This window comes from Erythrolamprus reginae, chromosome 12 (genome assembly GCF_031021105.1).
Source record: "Erythrolamprus reginae isolate rEryReg1 chromosome 12, rEryReg1.hap1, whole genome shotgun sequence".
Classification (NCBI taxonomy): domain Eukaryota; kingdom Metazoa; phylum Chordata; class Lepidosauria; order Squamata; family Dipsadidae; genus Erythrolamprus; species Erythrolamprus reginae.
In genome coordinates this window covers 20,441,947-20,458,829 of record NC_091961.1, presented here as the reverse complement: position 1 = coordinate 20,458,829, position 16,883 = coordinate 20,441,947, and the positions used below count along the sequence as shown (strand labels likewise).

The window sequence follows — 16,883 nt, the reverse complement described above, 5'->3', positions numbered from 1 at the left end:
GCTGGCCTAAACAATGCCATCTGGCGGGACCCAGGGGAAGAGCCTTCTCTGTGGTGGCCCCTGCCTTCTGGAATCAACTCCCCCCAGAGATCAGGACTGCCCCCACTCTCCTTGCCTTTCGTAAACTTTTGAAAACCCATCTATGTTGCCAGGCATAGGGAAATTAGCACACCCCTTAGCTATTGAGGTTTATGCATGGTTTGTTTGGTTTGTATGATTGTTTTTATTAGGGTTTTAAAACTGTTTTTAAATATTGGATTTGTATTCATTGTATTGTTTTCCTTGTTGTGAGCCGCTCCGAGTCTCAGAAAGGGGCGGCATACAAATCTAATAAATAATAATGATAATGAAAATGATAATAATAATAATAATAATAATAACAACAACAATAATGTAATGTTCTGGAAAGCAGGAATAGATGTGAACACTGCGTAGTTGGTGTAATGGTTCTATGACCAATATATGTATGAACACCTCTTTCATGGGCTACTGCTTGCCTTCATCCATGGGGTGGAGGAAGCCTTGTGAGGAGGAAAAGGCTGAGTAAGGGGAAGCATGTCTGCTCCTTCCTTGCCAGGCATAGAAGATATGACTGTGGACCAGATTCCCAAGGGAGGGGTAGCTGTCACGTATGTGGGAGGAGATAACTGAGGGAAGCTACTACTTGCCTTGAGAATATATGAGGGCGGAGGGGAGAGGACAACATTACACATGCATTTTAGGAGAGTTCCCAGCACAACTTTCTCATCCTTCAGCAACTCAGGCAGCAATTCATCCAGGTTTTCTGGAATGCTCATTGTTGGTCCCCTTATCAGAGGCCAAGCTGGCCATGACACATGGTAAAATAAAAGATGGGATATCATATTCAAGTTCCAGTAGAAAGTTGGGCCGAAGTTTGTGCTTGCTGGTCTGTCATGAAATAAGTGAAAATGACTGAAATAAGACTTTGTCATATTCTATACAGACCTGTTTACGGATGACAGGTGGAACTCTAAGAATCGCTAGGTAGGACTTCTTTGTTCCAGATATATAAACAGTCAATAAATTTCTAAAAAGTCAGTCCCATGTTCTAAAGAAGTTTATCAACTCCTAATAAAACTCACTGTTCCATAGCATTATCAGTCGGTTCTTGGAGTAACCATTTCTGAATCTGAGCATTATTCAGATATTGAGGAACTGCACCTTGGTGTTCCAATCACATGAATGCCCAGGTGCACTTCACTTTTGGATAATCTATAAAATGGCTCAACTCCGCATCGATACTTGCTTTTACCACCATGATTTGTTCAAACTTCATGCTCCTGACTTTTGGACTGCTCATTTTCTGTTTTCAGGATGCCTGTTCTGCAGGTAAGTAAATAAGACATTACTTTTCTCTCCCTGGGATTTATTTTAGGAAACCAGTTATTGGACTGGATCATCCAAAACAAAACAGAATAAACGTCTTTTTTCTGTAATGTTTCTGTCAGTCCTTAGTTGTGGATAACTATTATGGGATGTGAGCATTATTCAAGTTTGTGGGAATTGGACATTCTGACAAAGTTTAAGGTTAAACTAAATCTGACTAGAATTCTTGTTCTATTCCCTTTTGTAAGCTTTCCTATGAATAATATATTCCTACCCATACCTAGAGCCACTATTTTTAATACAGTACATCAACAAGAAACCATGTATTTGGGAACTGGAAAGTGAACAATACAGTGGTATCTCTCCTTAAGAACTTTTCTAGATAAGAACTGGGAGTTCAAGATTTTTTTGCCTCTTCTTAAGAACCATTTTCTACTTAGGAACCGGAGCCTGGAAAAATTTCCCAGGAAATTTGAGAGTGGTATGAAGGCCCGGCCAGTTTCCTGCCATCCCCACTTTAATCCCGGCCATCTCGGGCTTCTCTAGGCTGACAGAGGAGCCTTTCGGTGGCGTGTAAGGAGGCTTTGGCAGTCCAGAGTGAACAAAGCATTTTCCTTTCTCTGGGAGCTTGGAGAGAGAATAAACCTCTGCCAGCGCCCAGAGAAAAGAAATGCTCCCTTCGCTCTGGGCAGCCAAGGAGTCACCACAGCGAAGGAAAAGCGCCGTCTACAAAGCAAGCGAGTGAGAGGAAAGGAGCCCTTCAGTATGGGAAGGAAGAGGCAGCAGGTAGCAGCAGCAGCAGCAGGCAGTGCATGGGAGGCAGCCTCATGCCGGATATATTGGAGGCGCGTGCTTTTATTTTATTTTATTTTATTTTTGTTTGTTTATTCATTTATTTATTTATTTATTAGATTTGTATACCGCCCCTCTCCAAAGACTCGGGGCGGCTAACAACAATAACTCACTGCCTCAGAGTCCCTCTTTTTTGTCTAAGCCTTAAAGTTTTGGATTTTTTTTATTCCCCTCACCTCACTCTCTTCATTCGGCAGTGACTGTCCTCCTCCTCCTCTTCTTCCTCCTCCTCCTCCCACCCAAATTCCAAGCTTTTATTTCTTTCCTAATAGGTTTGCTTTTACATTGATTCCTATGGGAAAATTTTTATTCTTCTTAAGAATGTTTCTACTTAAGAACCTTGTCACGGAACGAATTAAGTTTTTAAGTAGAGGTACCGCTGTATATGAATTTTCCAACACTAAGCAGATGCTACAAATACTTAAACTTGGTCAAAGAGAAGATCCATGTGATGTCTTTGGAAGAGGGGGGAAGGGAATGGACACCCACCCCTCCACTTCCAGACGCCCCTCCTTCAATTGTTGAATGATCAGCTCCAGAAGGGGTTTCTCTTCCTGTCAGTTGGAAAACTAACCTTCAAGCAAATAGGAGGAATTTTCTCCCTCGTGATCTTCTCAGTCCATCCCAGAAGTCTGGAATTTCAGGATTGGGAGTGATCCTAGTGCCTCTTCTTAGGGGTACAGCAGATTGTACCTGCCAAGCTGGTCTTCAGTTACTTTAGAGCTTCTAATGCTAATTGGCAATGACTGAAATTTCAGTGTTCTCAATATGTTAGTTTTCACTTTTTCTGACCTTTGGTGCAGATTGCTCAGGATCTATTTTTCCAGTAAATGCTCAAATATAGTATAAGGAAATAGCATAAGGGCAGACTAGATGGACCGTGAGGTTTTTTTCTGCCGTCAATCTTCCACGTTTCTATGTTTCTAAATATTCACATTGCCCTGTACTCTGTAGTGAGAACATAACATATGATTTTCCAGGTTTCCTTAAAGGTGACAGTCTGTTTTATTTTCCTCTTTATATTTTCAGGTGAAATGCCAGAGATATGTAACCTTCCCGCAAAAGTAGGATTGTGCAAAGCTGCGTTTCACCGTTTTTCGTTCAATGTAGCAACTGGGAATTGTGAGGAATTCATCTATGGCGGATGTAAAGGAAATGAAAACAACTTCGTAACTTTGTCTGAATGCAGATCTACATGTCAAAATTCTGGTAGGGTAAAAACTTTAATCTTTCCCTTGTCATAACTATTTTTTTAAAAAATAACATATTGTCTACTATTCTTGATCTGAAAACTCTTCAATATCTTTATAAATGACCTTGATGAGGGAATAGAAGGGGAACTCATCAAATTTTCAGATGATACTCAGCTGGCAGGAATAGCCAACACCCCAGAAGATAAACTCAGCTTCCAAAAAGATTTTGACAAACAGGAACTATGGGCCCAATTCAACAAAATGAATTTTAATGTAAAGAAAAGCAAAGCTTCTTCACATTTAGACACAAAAAAAAAATCAAAGGTCTCACTTGAGACCTGGCTCAAAAACCTAACTGTGGAGTTATTGTAAGAAAAGAAGAATTAAAAGACAAACCTTTGAGTCCTAGTGGATAATATGAAGAATATAGAATAGAATTTTATTGGCCAAGTGTGATTGGACACACAAGGAATTTGTCTTGGTGCATCTCAGCGTACATAAAAGAAAAAGATACATTTGTCAAGAATCATGTGGTACAACACTTAATGATTTTCATAGGGGTCAAATAAGCAATGAAAAAACAATCAATATTAATAAAAAATCTTGGGATACAAGCAACAAGTTACAGTCATACAGTCCTAAATGGGAGGAAAAGGATGATAGGAATGATGAGAAAAACTAGTAATAGAAGTGCAGATTTAGTAAAAAGTCTGACAGTGTTGAGGGAATTATTTGTTTAGTAAAGTAATGGTGTTTGGGGAAAAAAATGTTCTTGTATCTAGTTGTCTTGGTGTGCAGTGCTCTGTGGCGACATTTTGAGGGTAGGAGTTGAAATAGTTTGTATCCAGGATGCGAGGAGTCAGTAAATATTTTCCCCATCCTCTTTTTGTCTCATGCAGTATACAGGTCCTCAATGGAAGGAAGGTTGGTAGCAATTGTTTTTCTGCAGTTCTGATTATCCTCTGAAGTCTGTGTCGGTCTTGTTGGATTGCAGCACCAAACCAGACAGTAATAGATGTGCAGATGACAGACTCAGTGATTCCTCTGTAGAGCTGTATCAGCAGCTCCTTGGGCAGTTTGAGTTTCTTGAGCTGGCGCAGAAATAACATTCTTTGTTGTGCTTTTTTGATGATGTTTTTGATGTTAGGTGACCATTTTAGGTCTTGAAATATGATAGAACCTAGAAATTTGAAGGTCTCTACTGTTGATACTGTGTTGTCTAGTATTGTGAGAGGTGGAAGGGTTCCACCCTGAGCTAGCAATGTGCAGCAGCAACCAAAAAAGCTAATATAATCCTGGGTTGTATAACCAGAGGCATAGAAATATTAGTGCTGCTTTACAAAACTCTACTAAGATCACACTTCGAATACTGAAACCAATTTTGGTCACCCTATTACAAATAAACATGTGAGACTTTGGAAAAGATCAGAGACGAGCAACTAAAGTGATCAAGTCTCGAAGCTAAACATATGAAGAACTGTTGCAGATTTTGAGTCTGGCTAGTCTAGAGAAAAGAAGAATTAAGGGTGACATAGTAGCAGTTTTTCAGTATTTAAGGGGCTACCACAAAGAACATGATTTCAAATTATTCTTCAAAGCACAAGAGGGGATGGCAAGAAATAATGGTTAGAAACTAATGTAAGAGAGAAGCAACCCAGAATTAAGAAGAAACCTCCTAACAATGAGGACAATTAAACAGTGGAAAACTTTGCCTTCAGCGTGCACACTCTATCATTGAAAATATTTAAGAAGAAACTGGACCAATAGTGGATTCTACAATGGGTTGCTACTGGTTCGTATGCGCACTCAAATGCCCGATTCTTCTGCACATGTGCAGGAATGTCCCACATGGGTGTGCAGAACCTCCCACCACTGCTATCAGTCCACAGAACCGGGCTCAACTGGGAGCAACACACCACTGGACTAGATGGTCACTTGCCTGAGATGATATAGATTCTCCTGCTTAAGCAGGGGGCTGGATCAGATGACTTGCAACTCACACCCAGTTGTATTCTATTCTAAAACCCTTTAGCCCTAAGATTACCTCAATCTCAATAATCCAATCCAGTCTCTGGACTGTTGAGATAAGCTTATTAGGAAACACAATGAGCAAAATCAGAAGATATTTTAAGATGGCAAAACAACAACGACGACCCCCAAATAAATACCATAAAGGCAGCTTCCTTCTTTTTTCTTGCAAAGAGTTCTGTGATGATTTCTGCACTCAATTGATAAATAGCATTAAGCAAAATACTGGAGAATCAAAGGAAATTATATATTCCTCATAGAAAATGTCAGTTCTAACGTATAGTGCCTGGGGATGCTTTTGTATGTCCAGATTGCCTTGCAATGCTTCATGAAAGAAAAGGACCGTTGAACTTACCTGAACGGTCTTCTCGATGCACTGCAAGGAGAGTCCAACGTGGGTATTTCTCCAGTCTCATTGGAAGGGACTGAGTTTAATTTAAATATTATTAATATTATTAATATTATGCAGGTACCGCCCCCTAGCCTACCAGTCAATAAGAAAATGAAGGAGCAGTAAACCATAAACTTTTATTTTCAACTGGAAGGTAACTTTAATTCAAACGAAACAACCCAAACAACCAGAAAAACCCTGGTCCAACAAGCAGTGCATCGAGAAGACCGTTCAGGTAAGTTCAACGGTCCTTCTCCAATGCACTTGCAAGGAGAGTCCAACGTGGGATGTACCCAAGCCATAATGAAAAAGGGCTGGACCAAGGGCATTTAAGTTGAGCATACCCTTTGCAACACCCTCCTCCCAAAAGCTGCCTCCGCAGAAGCCAAGGAGTCATTCCGGTAGTGCTTAATGAAGGTAGATGGAGCTGCCCACGTGGCTGCTCTACAAATATCTTCAATTGACGCTTGCGTAGCCCAAGCCGCTGAAGTGGCTGCACTACGGGTGGAATGTCCTGTTATTCTTAGGAGATCCCCCTCAAGTGCCACACGGTCAGTTTCCACCACTGTGGATCCGGGGGAGCTGGATGAAAGATGGGCTCCCCAGCCTGTCAAGCTGGCGTCTGTCGTTATAGTCACAAAGTCCTGACCCTGGAATGGTGATCCCTTCTGGATTGCTGATGAAGTCCACCATCTCAGGGAATGTCTGACTCCCGCCCTCAAGGTCACTTTGGTCTGTGTGTGACTGGTTTTCCTCCTTTGAAAAGGTAGGAGGACCACTGGAGTGGTCTTAGATGCAACCTGGCCCAGGGCACTATCTCTATGGAGGATACTAGGGTACCTAGTATTCTTGACAAAAGGGCTAGTGAAGGCCTTTGTTGAGTCCTCAAGGATTTTATTAGAGTTCGAATATTGGACTGTCTTTCCTGGGACAGGAAAACCTGGCACAATTCCGTGTCTATGGAGGTGCCGAGGTGAGCCAGACGAGTTGTTGGGGTCAAATGGCTCTTGGCCCAATTTATGGTGAACCCGTGTGTCTGAAGACTGGTAAGTGTGAGTTGTAAATCTTGTCGTGCCTGTTCCTGGGACTTTGACAATATGATGATGTCGTCTAAATATGCCATAAGACGCACCGACCAATGTCTGAGTGAGGCCGTGAGGACGTCCAATAGCTTTGTGAACATCCTTGGTGCTGAAGAAAGGCCAAATGGCATTGCCCGGTATTGGTAATGTGTCCCGTTTAAGTAGAAGCGGAGGAATTGTCTGTGCGCCGGTAGCACCGGCACATGTAAGTATGCCTCCTTGAGGTCTATTGATGTTAGTAAGTCCTTTGGACGGATAGAGCGTAGAATGGACCGGAGCGAGTGCATTTTGAACCTCTGGTAATGTACGTAGAGGTTCAAACGCTTTAGGTTCAATATTAAACGGTACCCTCCGGAGGCCTTTGGGACCAGGAGTATTATGGAGTAGAAACCTTTTCCTCTTTGTTGTAGAGGAACCTCCTCGATTGCCTCTATTTCTAGAAGATGTATTATCTCCTTGTGTAATAGGAGCTTCTTTTGAGGATCCCTTACCTGGGGACATGGGATGAATCTGTTGGGAGGTAGATGAGAGAAGTCTATCCTCAAACCCTGGGTCACTGTGGTAACTGCCCAAGTGTCTGTCGATGTAGTCTCCCATACATCAGCAAAATGCTGCAGCTTGCCCCCAAGAGGGTAAGTCCCTGTAAAGTCACTTGGAACGTCTGGACCCTTTGAAGTTGGAGCGTCTGTAGGGACGGCGTCCCTGCTGGTAGGGCTTTCCTCGGTCGGCAAAGTACGGTCTGTCCGTGCGGAAACCTCCCTGGTTGAAGGAGCTCTGGGAGAATGTCCTTGAACCTTGGGAGAGGGTCGAGGAGGGCTCGGACCGAAATGTCTGCCTTCGATGAAAAGGGGTAGTGCGTCTCCCCTTTCTTATTGGACCGTGGCATAACTTTTTTCTTGTCCTTATCCTTGATAAGGACTTTTTCCAGGGAGTCTCCAAACAACTTCTCACCTTGGAAGCGTGCAGAAGGCAGGCGCCATTTGGATTTAACATCCGCCTGCCAGCTGCGGAGCCAAATCAGTCTGCGAGATGATAAGGACAAAGCCATTGCTCTGGATGCAAATTTTGCTGCATCCATGGTGGCATCTGCCGAAAATTCAATGGCTGCCAGTAGTTTGTTTAAATCCTGGCGGAGTCTGCTGTCCTCGGGGTTTACCCTGAATTGAATGTCCTGTATCCACAGGAGGGTGGCCCGATTAAAATAAGAAGCTGCTGAGGCCGCGCGTACGGCCCAGGCCGCCATCTGGTGTGTTTTGAGTACCACATTCTCGGCTTTCTTATCCTCCGCCTTTAGTCCATCTGAGCCTCTGACGGCACCAGGGCGGTAGATACTAGACTGGCCACTGGAGTATCTATGGTTGGAGAGGTTAAGAGCGATTCCATCTCCTGATCGAATGTGTAGAATTTTTGGTCAACCATAGACGGTCCCTGGGCTGCTGGCGGGGTCTCCCAAGGCCGTTTAATGTTCTCCAGGAAGATCTCTGAAGAAGGAATAGTCTCTGTCTCTTTTTTAGGCACGGTGAGCAGTACCCCCGTTGTGGTTGGTGCAGTGGTTTCCTTGGCCTGTTTTCCCTCCCCCGCTTCATCAAAGGCCAACTTGGCCTTGTTAAGCATGATTCTGAATAGGGAGGGTTTGAAAAGGCCTACCAGGGTCGGGGGTTCCGGAGGATGCTCATCACCCGAGAGGCCTTCGCTATCTTCACTATCATCCTCTCTAGGGAACAGCTCTTCCTCCATTGATCCCTGCAGGGATGCTGGGACTGGGGCTGCCCACACGTCTCTAGGTCTCTGTGGGATCACAGTGTCTAGAACGTGTTGCTGGGCACCTGTTGCTATGCCCTGTGAATACGCGTTGGCTATTAAGTCCTGGAGGGACTGTGGCATGCTCTGCCATGTGTCCAGAGAACTTCTCAGCCCTGCAGCTGAAGGTGTAAAAGTAGCTGTGGGTTGCCTATATTGTGGCCCCTGCTGCATGGCTGGGTGATTGATCCAAGCTTGTGATTGACCAGGGAGATGAAAGGCCTCTGCTGTTGATAGTAGGGGGCGTTCTGGCAACCAGTCTTGCTCCGTTGCCGAGCCTGCTACCCCTGTTATTCCACACGAGGGGGAGGCCGGGGTGGGCAAAGGCCCCATGATGAGGCCAGGGTGGGATAAGGCAGCCAGGTGTCTTTGAGCCGCTTCTAATTGCCTCTCAAGTGCCCTTATTTTTTTCTCAGCCTCTTTAATGAGGCTCCCTGAGAAGATTTAGACTTGTTCTTCTCAGGTTTTTCCTTGGGGGTACAGGGCCGGATCGCGGCTGGTATGTCCTCCCCCGAATGTGCTGCAGTATCAGCCATAATTCTATTCTTCCCCAGTAACACTCACAAGTTTTGTAACTGCCGGCTCAACCGTTTTCACACAGCCGAATGACGACGTTAGAATTAGCCTCCTAGCACTCAGTACGGCTGCGCGTTACTGGGGAAACGAGGGCGTGGCTAGGAGCCTTCGTCGGCTCCGTTCTACCCTCTTCTATATTTCCGGCTAAAAAACATGGCCGCCGCATAGTTACCATGTAAACCGGCGGGAACTAAAAAGCTCCTTTTTTGCCGCTCCAACTGCAAGAGAACGGCGTTCGTAGCCGTCTCCGCTCTCACGCGCGTCTGAGGTGCGTTCAGCCGGCAGCTCTCTGAGGTCGCCTGGATTCTTCGGCTCTGGTGTTTTCGTCAGGCGGGGCAGGTCCCTCCCGACGTCAACTTCCTCCTACCAGCCGGGTGTGACCGCGGAGGTCGGTGACCCGGTCGCCCCTTTTTTTCCGTTCCCTCCCACGTCCTTTTGACGAGTCCTGAAGCTGGGGGGGGATCGGGGCGTAGCAGGCAAGGAGACAGAACCCACGGAGGGTCTGGTCCCCTGTTGCAAGGGAGGGAGCCAATCTTCTTGAGAAGAAGACACCTGCAAGAAAGTGGAAAAAAAGGAAGAAAACGTTAAACAGATTTAAAACAAGGTAAAATTATAGTAAACTTTATTTATTTACTAACTACTCTGTGGAGAGAAAACTCAAAGGTCCCTTTACTGCGACTGAGTTTTCATGACTGGTAGGCTAGGGGGCAGTACCTGCATAATATTAATAATATTTAAATTAAACTCAGTCCCTTCCAATGAGACTGGAGAAATACCCACGTTGGACTCTCCTTGCAAGTGCATTGGAGAATGTATTATTTACTGCTAAAGAATGAAAATCTTTTCTGCCAAGTTCCTGCTATTCTGCATTGAAGTGCCAATGATTTTTTTTTTGCAGTGTTTGGAGTGGGACTTCCACCTCTGTGGACCTGGCTATAGACTGGAACTTTCCCCCCTCTAGTTATTCACTTTTGAGAATTTGTCAGGTTCACTGTCTATAATTGACCATCTTGGCAATGATCCTTAGTCATCTAATTTCTTTTACCCGTGCTGTCTCCCTTTGCTTGTGACAGATTCATAATTCTCACCATTGAGTTAAATTATAGAGACCTACTTGGTTCCAATCTTTATAGAAAATTCAATTTTGGAAACCCAAACTAAGTAGACTCTGCAAATACTTAAACTTGGTTGAAGAGAAGATCCATGTGAAAGACGAGGAGGAAAGAGAATGGACACCCACCCCCCACTTCTAGATGCTCCTCCTCCAAGTGTTGAATGCCCAGCTCCAGAAGGGGTTTCTCAGTCCATCCTAGCAGGCTGACCTCAGGAATGGGGGCCTGGTGCCTCTTCTTAGGGATACAGCAACTTGTATTTGCCAGGCTGTTCTGGTATGGCTTCGAATGGCAATTGGCGATGACACAAATTTGGGTGTTCTCAATATGTTGTCAGGCAAACTGTTGCTCAGGATGTAGTTTTCCGGTAGATCATGGTGTGAAACTGACTGCATCACATGACATATTGTGGTATTCTCCCCCACTTCATGGAGCTGTGGTGGGCATCGCCTCCATGTGATTTATCTGGCCCCATGGGCCATCAGGAACTTCTTGTCCAAAGATGAATGCCTAAAAGAATGTGTAGGAAGAAGTAAGGAAGTATTGCAATCTGGAGGTATAACAAGCAGGAAGAGGGAGATTGTGATCCCCTTATATAGAACGCTGGTGAGACCACATTTGGAGTACTGTGTTCAGTTCACCTCACCTACAAAAAGATATCGACAAAATTGAACAGGTCCAAAAACGGGCTACAAGAATGGTGGAAGGTCTTAAGCATAAAACGTATCAGGAAAGACTTAATGAACTCAATCTGTATAGTCTGGAGGACAGAAGGAAAAGGGGGGACATGATCGAAACATTTAAATATGTTAAAGGGTATTATAAAGGGTATTATAAAGGGTAAGGTTCAGGAGGGAAGTGTTTTTAATAGGAAAGTGAACACAAGAACAAGGGGACACAATCTGAAGTTAGTTGGGGGAAAGATCAAAAGCAACATGAGAAAATATTATTTTACTGAAAGAGTAGTAGATGCTTGGAAGAAACTTCCAGCAGACGTGGTTGGTAAATCCACAGTAACTGAATTTAAACATGCCTGGGATAAACATATATCCATTGTAAGATAAAATACAGGAAATAGTATAAGGGCAGACTAGATGGACCATGAGGTCTTTTTCTGCCATCAGTCTTCTATGTTTCTATATTTCTAGGTTCTGTACTAGTAATAGGCAAAACTGGAGCTCATTATTGGGATCAATCGGTAAACATTTATATAGTTAAAAACATGAAGAGAACTTTCATAAAGAAGTGCCCTAAAAGTAGCTTTCCTTTTTTACAGTTTTCCTTGAAAATGGTTAAATGAGCATTTCTACATTCAATTGACAAAGTGGATCACAAAGAGATTATGCACACTGCTGAATAATCTACTGTTGACAACTTGATTTTCATTGTCTCTTTTCCAGAATAACAGTGACTACAATTCCGGACCGCATTGATAGATTCAGCAGCCGGGGAAGGAATCCAAACTTCCATGGACATTCCCACTGAAAGGCTTTGCATGCATTGAATTCTAAGCAGTCTCTTAAATAAACATGCAAATGTTTTGAAACACATTTTGAAGTCTGTCTCTAAAGTACTCTTTTCCATTGCTCATTTCATTCTGTCAGGTTATCAACCACTTTGCAAACAGGACACCCCAATACCAAGAACAAGCAGCCCTGCCACCATTCCTTTTTGTTTTTGTGGCGGGAGAAGGAAGCAGGCAATCAGGCAGCAATAGGCTCTAAGTAAAATTTTTACAGTAACAAAATTTATACCTAAACAGAATATAAGAGCAAAAAAATCATAGCAATAGCCAGTGTTCCCTCTAATTTTTTTTTTTGGGGGGGCGGAAAAGTATAGTGTCTGAGCGGCAGTCCCTTTGGGACTGGGCGGCACAGAAATAATAAATAAATAAATAAATAAACAAACAAATAAATAAACAAACAAACAAATAAAAAACCACCCTGTTTTGCCTCAGAGAATTTCAAAATAAAATACTGTAGTGTGTGTCTATAACAGTGAGCTCATAATAGGGCAACTCTATCAATATCAAAATGCCACTTAAATAGTTGAGCTAGTTTCAAACTAGATTTTGATTTTCTTTCTCTCTTCCTTACTCCCATTCTTTTTCTTTTTCTTTTCCTTCCTCTCTTTTTTCTATCTGTTTCTCTCTCTTCCTCTCTTCCTCTCTCTCTCCTTCCCTCTCACTCTTTCCCTCTCGGCTTCTGGGCAGGTTTGGAAAACTCTGAGTTGGTGATGATTTTTAAGTGAGCGATTGCTCACTGCTCAGCCTAGAGGGAACTATGGCAATAGCCTGAGCTATCATTCTTCCCTCCTTCCCCTACTGCTTCCTTTTGCTTTCAGAGAAAACCAAATAAAAATGGGAAGGACAGAAAATAGTGCCTGGAAAAATGCCCTTCTCCTATTTTGCAGCCATTTACCATTTCTGGGATTGAAAAGTTAAGGGGATCCAAGCAAGGATGGTTTCTAACTTACTTCTGCTGATTTGCTTCTTCAAGATGGCGACTGTATGTACAGTGCCGGAAACTTGGCTTCTGCACATGCTCAGAGAGAAAAATAAAATTAAAAAAATTGAATTTAAAAAAAAAATAGAAAGCCAAAAACAAGATGGCGACTGCATACACACTTTCCTTCTCTAATTAACATATTTTGCATTTGTATGCTCCATGAATGATAGCTTGTTTCATTTAATCTTGCAAACGGCAAATTTGCTGCTGAGAAAGACATTCTTATACAGCACAATAGCCCCTTCCTACTCAGAAAGCATTCTCTTTAAACAATTCTTCTGCAATTCACCAAGCTCTGTCTCATACAGAAACCTGGCTTGGCAAACTTTAACTCTTGCTTGTAGTTAACTCTCACCAGCATTGGCCACCAATCATGGCTTTCACCAATTCTGGTCTTCTTACTTCTTCTCCAACACAGGAACTCAGGAACACTGTGTCTTTAGTCTGGGCTAGCCTGGTTACTCTGGGTTTAAACTTGGCTAGTCTAATATGGGCTTAATTTTGGTTACTCTGGGACTAATCCTGGCTTACTCTGGACCTAATTCTGGCTTGCTCTGGGCCCATAACCTATCAGAGCTGCACTTTAGGAAGCTAGCCAGCCCAAGCAGCTAACCAACCCAACCAGCCAGCTACAGACCAATAGATATGGAGTTGAAGTCTTCAGTGAAACACAGCAGCAGTAGGATGTCTTGGAAAAATATATTTACTTCTTATTTACACTACTAACTGAATTCTACTTTACTATACATACATTACACTAGTATCTCATTAGTATCACTACAACTATCTCAATTACAATAAGTCACAGGAACCAAGAGATCAATACAGCAACTCCAGAGCACACTTCACACAGAGCAGGATCAGATATCAGAGAGAGAGAGAGCAGAGAACAGAGAGCTCTTGCATATTTAAATACTTATCACTTAATTAGGTTGCTGCATGCTTACTTGCCTCAGAATGACTCAGCATTCTCTACGTAGGCCTTCCTTTTGCATTGAGATATTACCTCAGGATATTGCTTAATCCTGACATAACTAAATATCAATTTGGGACAGTGGTTGGTGGGACCATGTGCAGACTGGGTACACACTCCTTCAGGATTGGGGCTGCCACAATAGCAGCAGCTTCTGGTTTCAGTGCAGGGCAGATACAAGAGATTGGCAGGTGGAAGTTAAAGCTTTCAAACCTACAGTACGTGTGCACACCCAAATAGTGGCCACGTGGGAATCAGGGCTAACACTGCTTTGTTTTACCTCTTCCTAGAGTGCCATACAGGAGAGAAGCCCTTGGTCCTGACTAGCAGCTACAGTGCAGCATTCTGGGCTGAAAGAAGAGTGGCAAAAGCAGGTTTCAGCTAAGCTGTTGGGCTAAAGTAAAGTGGCTTGGACAAAGAATTCTGGAAGAGTCGGGCCTACATGGTCGGCGTTACAGATGGAATGGGCTTCTCCCATTATGGTTGACAGGAATGCTATCAGAGTTGTGCCTAATTGGCCAGTGTTGCAGATGGGACGGGCTCCTTCCATTGCTGTTTGACAGGAATGCTGTCAGTGTTGAATGGCTGGTGTTACACCTTGGTGGCAAAGACCTGGTGTGATGAAGGGCTTTGCCTTGATGTGGCAAGCATTGCATGATCTCCCATTCTGCCATTGCGCTTCCCAGCTGATAGCCACCCATCCAGAGGATTCCCTGCCACCTTCGGATTCCCTGCCACCTTCGGATTCCCTGCCGCCTCCCAGCTGATAGCCAGCCACTGAATCGCTCCTATATATATATGGTGCCTTCCTGAGACCGCTTCCAGCTGGTCTGCCTACTGCTGCCGGAGAGCCATTCCTGAATCTTCTGCTGCCATTTCCATTGGCTCCTACTTACTCCCACGTGGCCTGCTCCCAGCCATGCTGATACCAGCTAAGTTTACCATTATTATTACTTCCTTGCATATCTTCCTCTGCTCCTGAGCTTCCAAATTGACTTGATTGCTAAACTTTTCACCTAGGTACTGTATCCTCCTCTCTTCCTTCCACCAGTGAACTCTTGAATTATTTTTCTTTTTGCTAGTCCAAAGTCATCAACGCAGTGATGCCTCGCCATCTGGTGGCCAACTTTGGAATTATAGCTGTTCGCTGAGATCTTCAATTGCTCCTGCTGCCTAAGTTTCTCAAATTGTTATTGCCACCTGGTGGCCAAACACAGAATCTTGCTTAAATACACCGTAGCTGCAAATACCATAACCACAAGGATATCTCATCCTATTTCCACCCTCGAGCCTTTCTCCCTATCCTCTGAATCATGGTACCTCTTCATACAACATTTTGAGATGCATCTAATAGCGAATGAATTTAATGACATTTCTGACATATGGAAGAAATCTGGTTTTCTGAGCACCGGTGGCAAAGAGATGTTCACCAAAGCATGTGCTCTAGTGGCTCCACAAGCATTGAACAGTGTTGCATGGGACAAGCTTATGTGAAAACTCCATAGCCATTACGCCCTCGCTCCTTCCAAGTATGCAAGATGTTTCACTTTCTGCCAGCGTGTTCAAACAGAGGGAGTATGAATAAGCCGGTATGTGGCATCCTTGAGGCCTGCAGCCCTTGAATGCAAATTTTCTAATCTTGATGAGGCGTTGCTCGAGCAACTTTTGTATGGGGTGCATGATGCGCATTTGCAGAGATGCCTCTTTGAAAAAAAGGACCTGATACTCTTTGCCGCCTCGGGTGATACAGGAGTTGCCAAAATGTCCACTGCATCGGCAGTGGAAATTCAACGCAACCAACGACAGCATTCCATTGCTGGGCCTGTACACCTAACCAACTGAGACCCATCTATCATTGCTGCTTCCAAGGGCACCGTCAACCACATGTGCACCGCTGCCCTTCACACACCTGTTTAACCGCTGCCTTTTCAATACTACTCTCCTTCAATGCCTGCAACCATCCAGCCACTACCGTTTCAACAATGCCACCTTGCAATGCCTACCTGTGATAGTTGCGGGCATTCATACCCCCGGCCCACCTGCCATTTCTTCTCAGCCATTTCCCGCCACTGCGGTAAATTAGGTCACTTGGAGTGGGTGTGCCGCTCTACCACCTTCCATGCCGTGCACCTGCTGGACAACTGCCTCACCATGACAACTCCTTTGCCATCTGCCAGTATGTCCTCGTCCCAGACGATGAAGTAGAATTGTTTTTGGCTTCTGGAAGCGGGCCCAATAAAATATCCATGGAGGTGGACACCGGTTCCTCTTACATGCCGACTGTCCTTCTTCTCTAAAGATAGACTGACCCATTGCAATGTTCTGCTGCATGACTACCAAGACACCACCGTCGCCATTTTGAGTCAGGCCTCTTTATTTGTTTCCAGATGGGAATTTGCAGGGTTTCTACCTGTGGTGGTGGTATCCAAACCTCTACCTTCATTACTTAGGTTAGACTGGTTCTCCCCACTCAGACTGTCTGTTTCTGGAGTACATGCCCCTATTTCTGAGTCTTATGATTGTATTTTCCAGGAATTTTCATACGTATTTCAAGATAGACGTTATGTGGATAATCCTATATCGTTGTGCCTAGACCCCCTAGTGGCTCCAATACAGCTGAAGCCTGGGTGGGTCCCCCTCACCCTCACGCCCAAGGTCAATGCAGAGCTTGATAAAATTATCGCACAAAGGGTACTTTAGCCTATGGATCATGCCCGTTAGGAGACTCCCATAGTCATTCCTTTGAGGCCTGACGTGTTAATAAGAATTTGTGGAGACTAAAAAATCTACCGTCAACAAAGCCTTGCAGTCACACCCTTATCCAGGGTGTAGTAGTACAGCATTTGTTACACTAGCTGCCCCAAGTCTTCGGAGAGGGGAAGCATACAAATCTAATTAATAATAATAATAATAATAATAATAATAATAGTAATAATAATGGACTAATACTGGCTACACAAGAACAGGCTGAACAAATGCTGACAAAGCTAGAATTGAAAAATCAACAGACGATCCAAAGTGC

At 43.9% G+C, this 16,883-nt stretch overlaps 1 protein-coding gene across 1 annotated transcript in view; it reads left to right on the top strand.

Moving 5' to 3' along the window:
• Nucleotides 1-6,459, top strand: part of LOC139174935 (carboxypeptidase inhibitor SmCI-like) — a 30,976-nt gene extending 24,517 nt beyond the window's left edge. Inside the window, exons 4-6 of the mRNA XM_070765636.1 lie at nucleotides 1,335-1,350; nucleotides 3,229-3,408; nucleotides 6,287-6,459. Coding sequence (XP_070621737.1) covers nucleotides 1,335-1,350; nucleotides 3,229-3,408; nucleotides 6,287-6,459 — 369 coding nt within the window. The remainder of the gene's footprint in view (nucleotides 1-1,334; nucleotides 1,351-3,228; nucleotides 3,409-6,286) is intronic.
• Nucleotides 6,460-16,883: the final 10,424 nt, after the last annotated feature.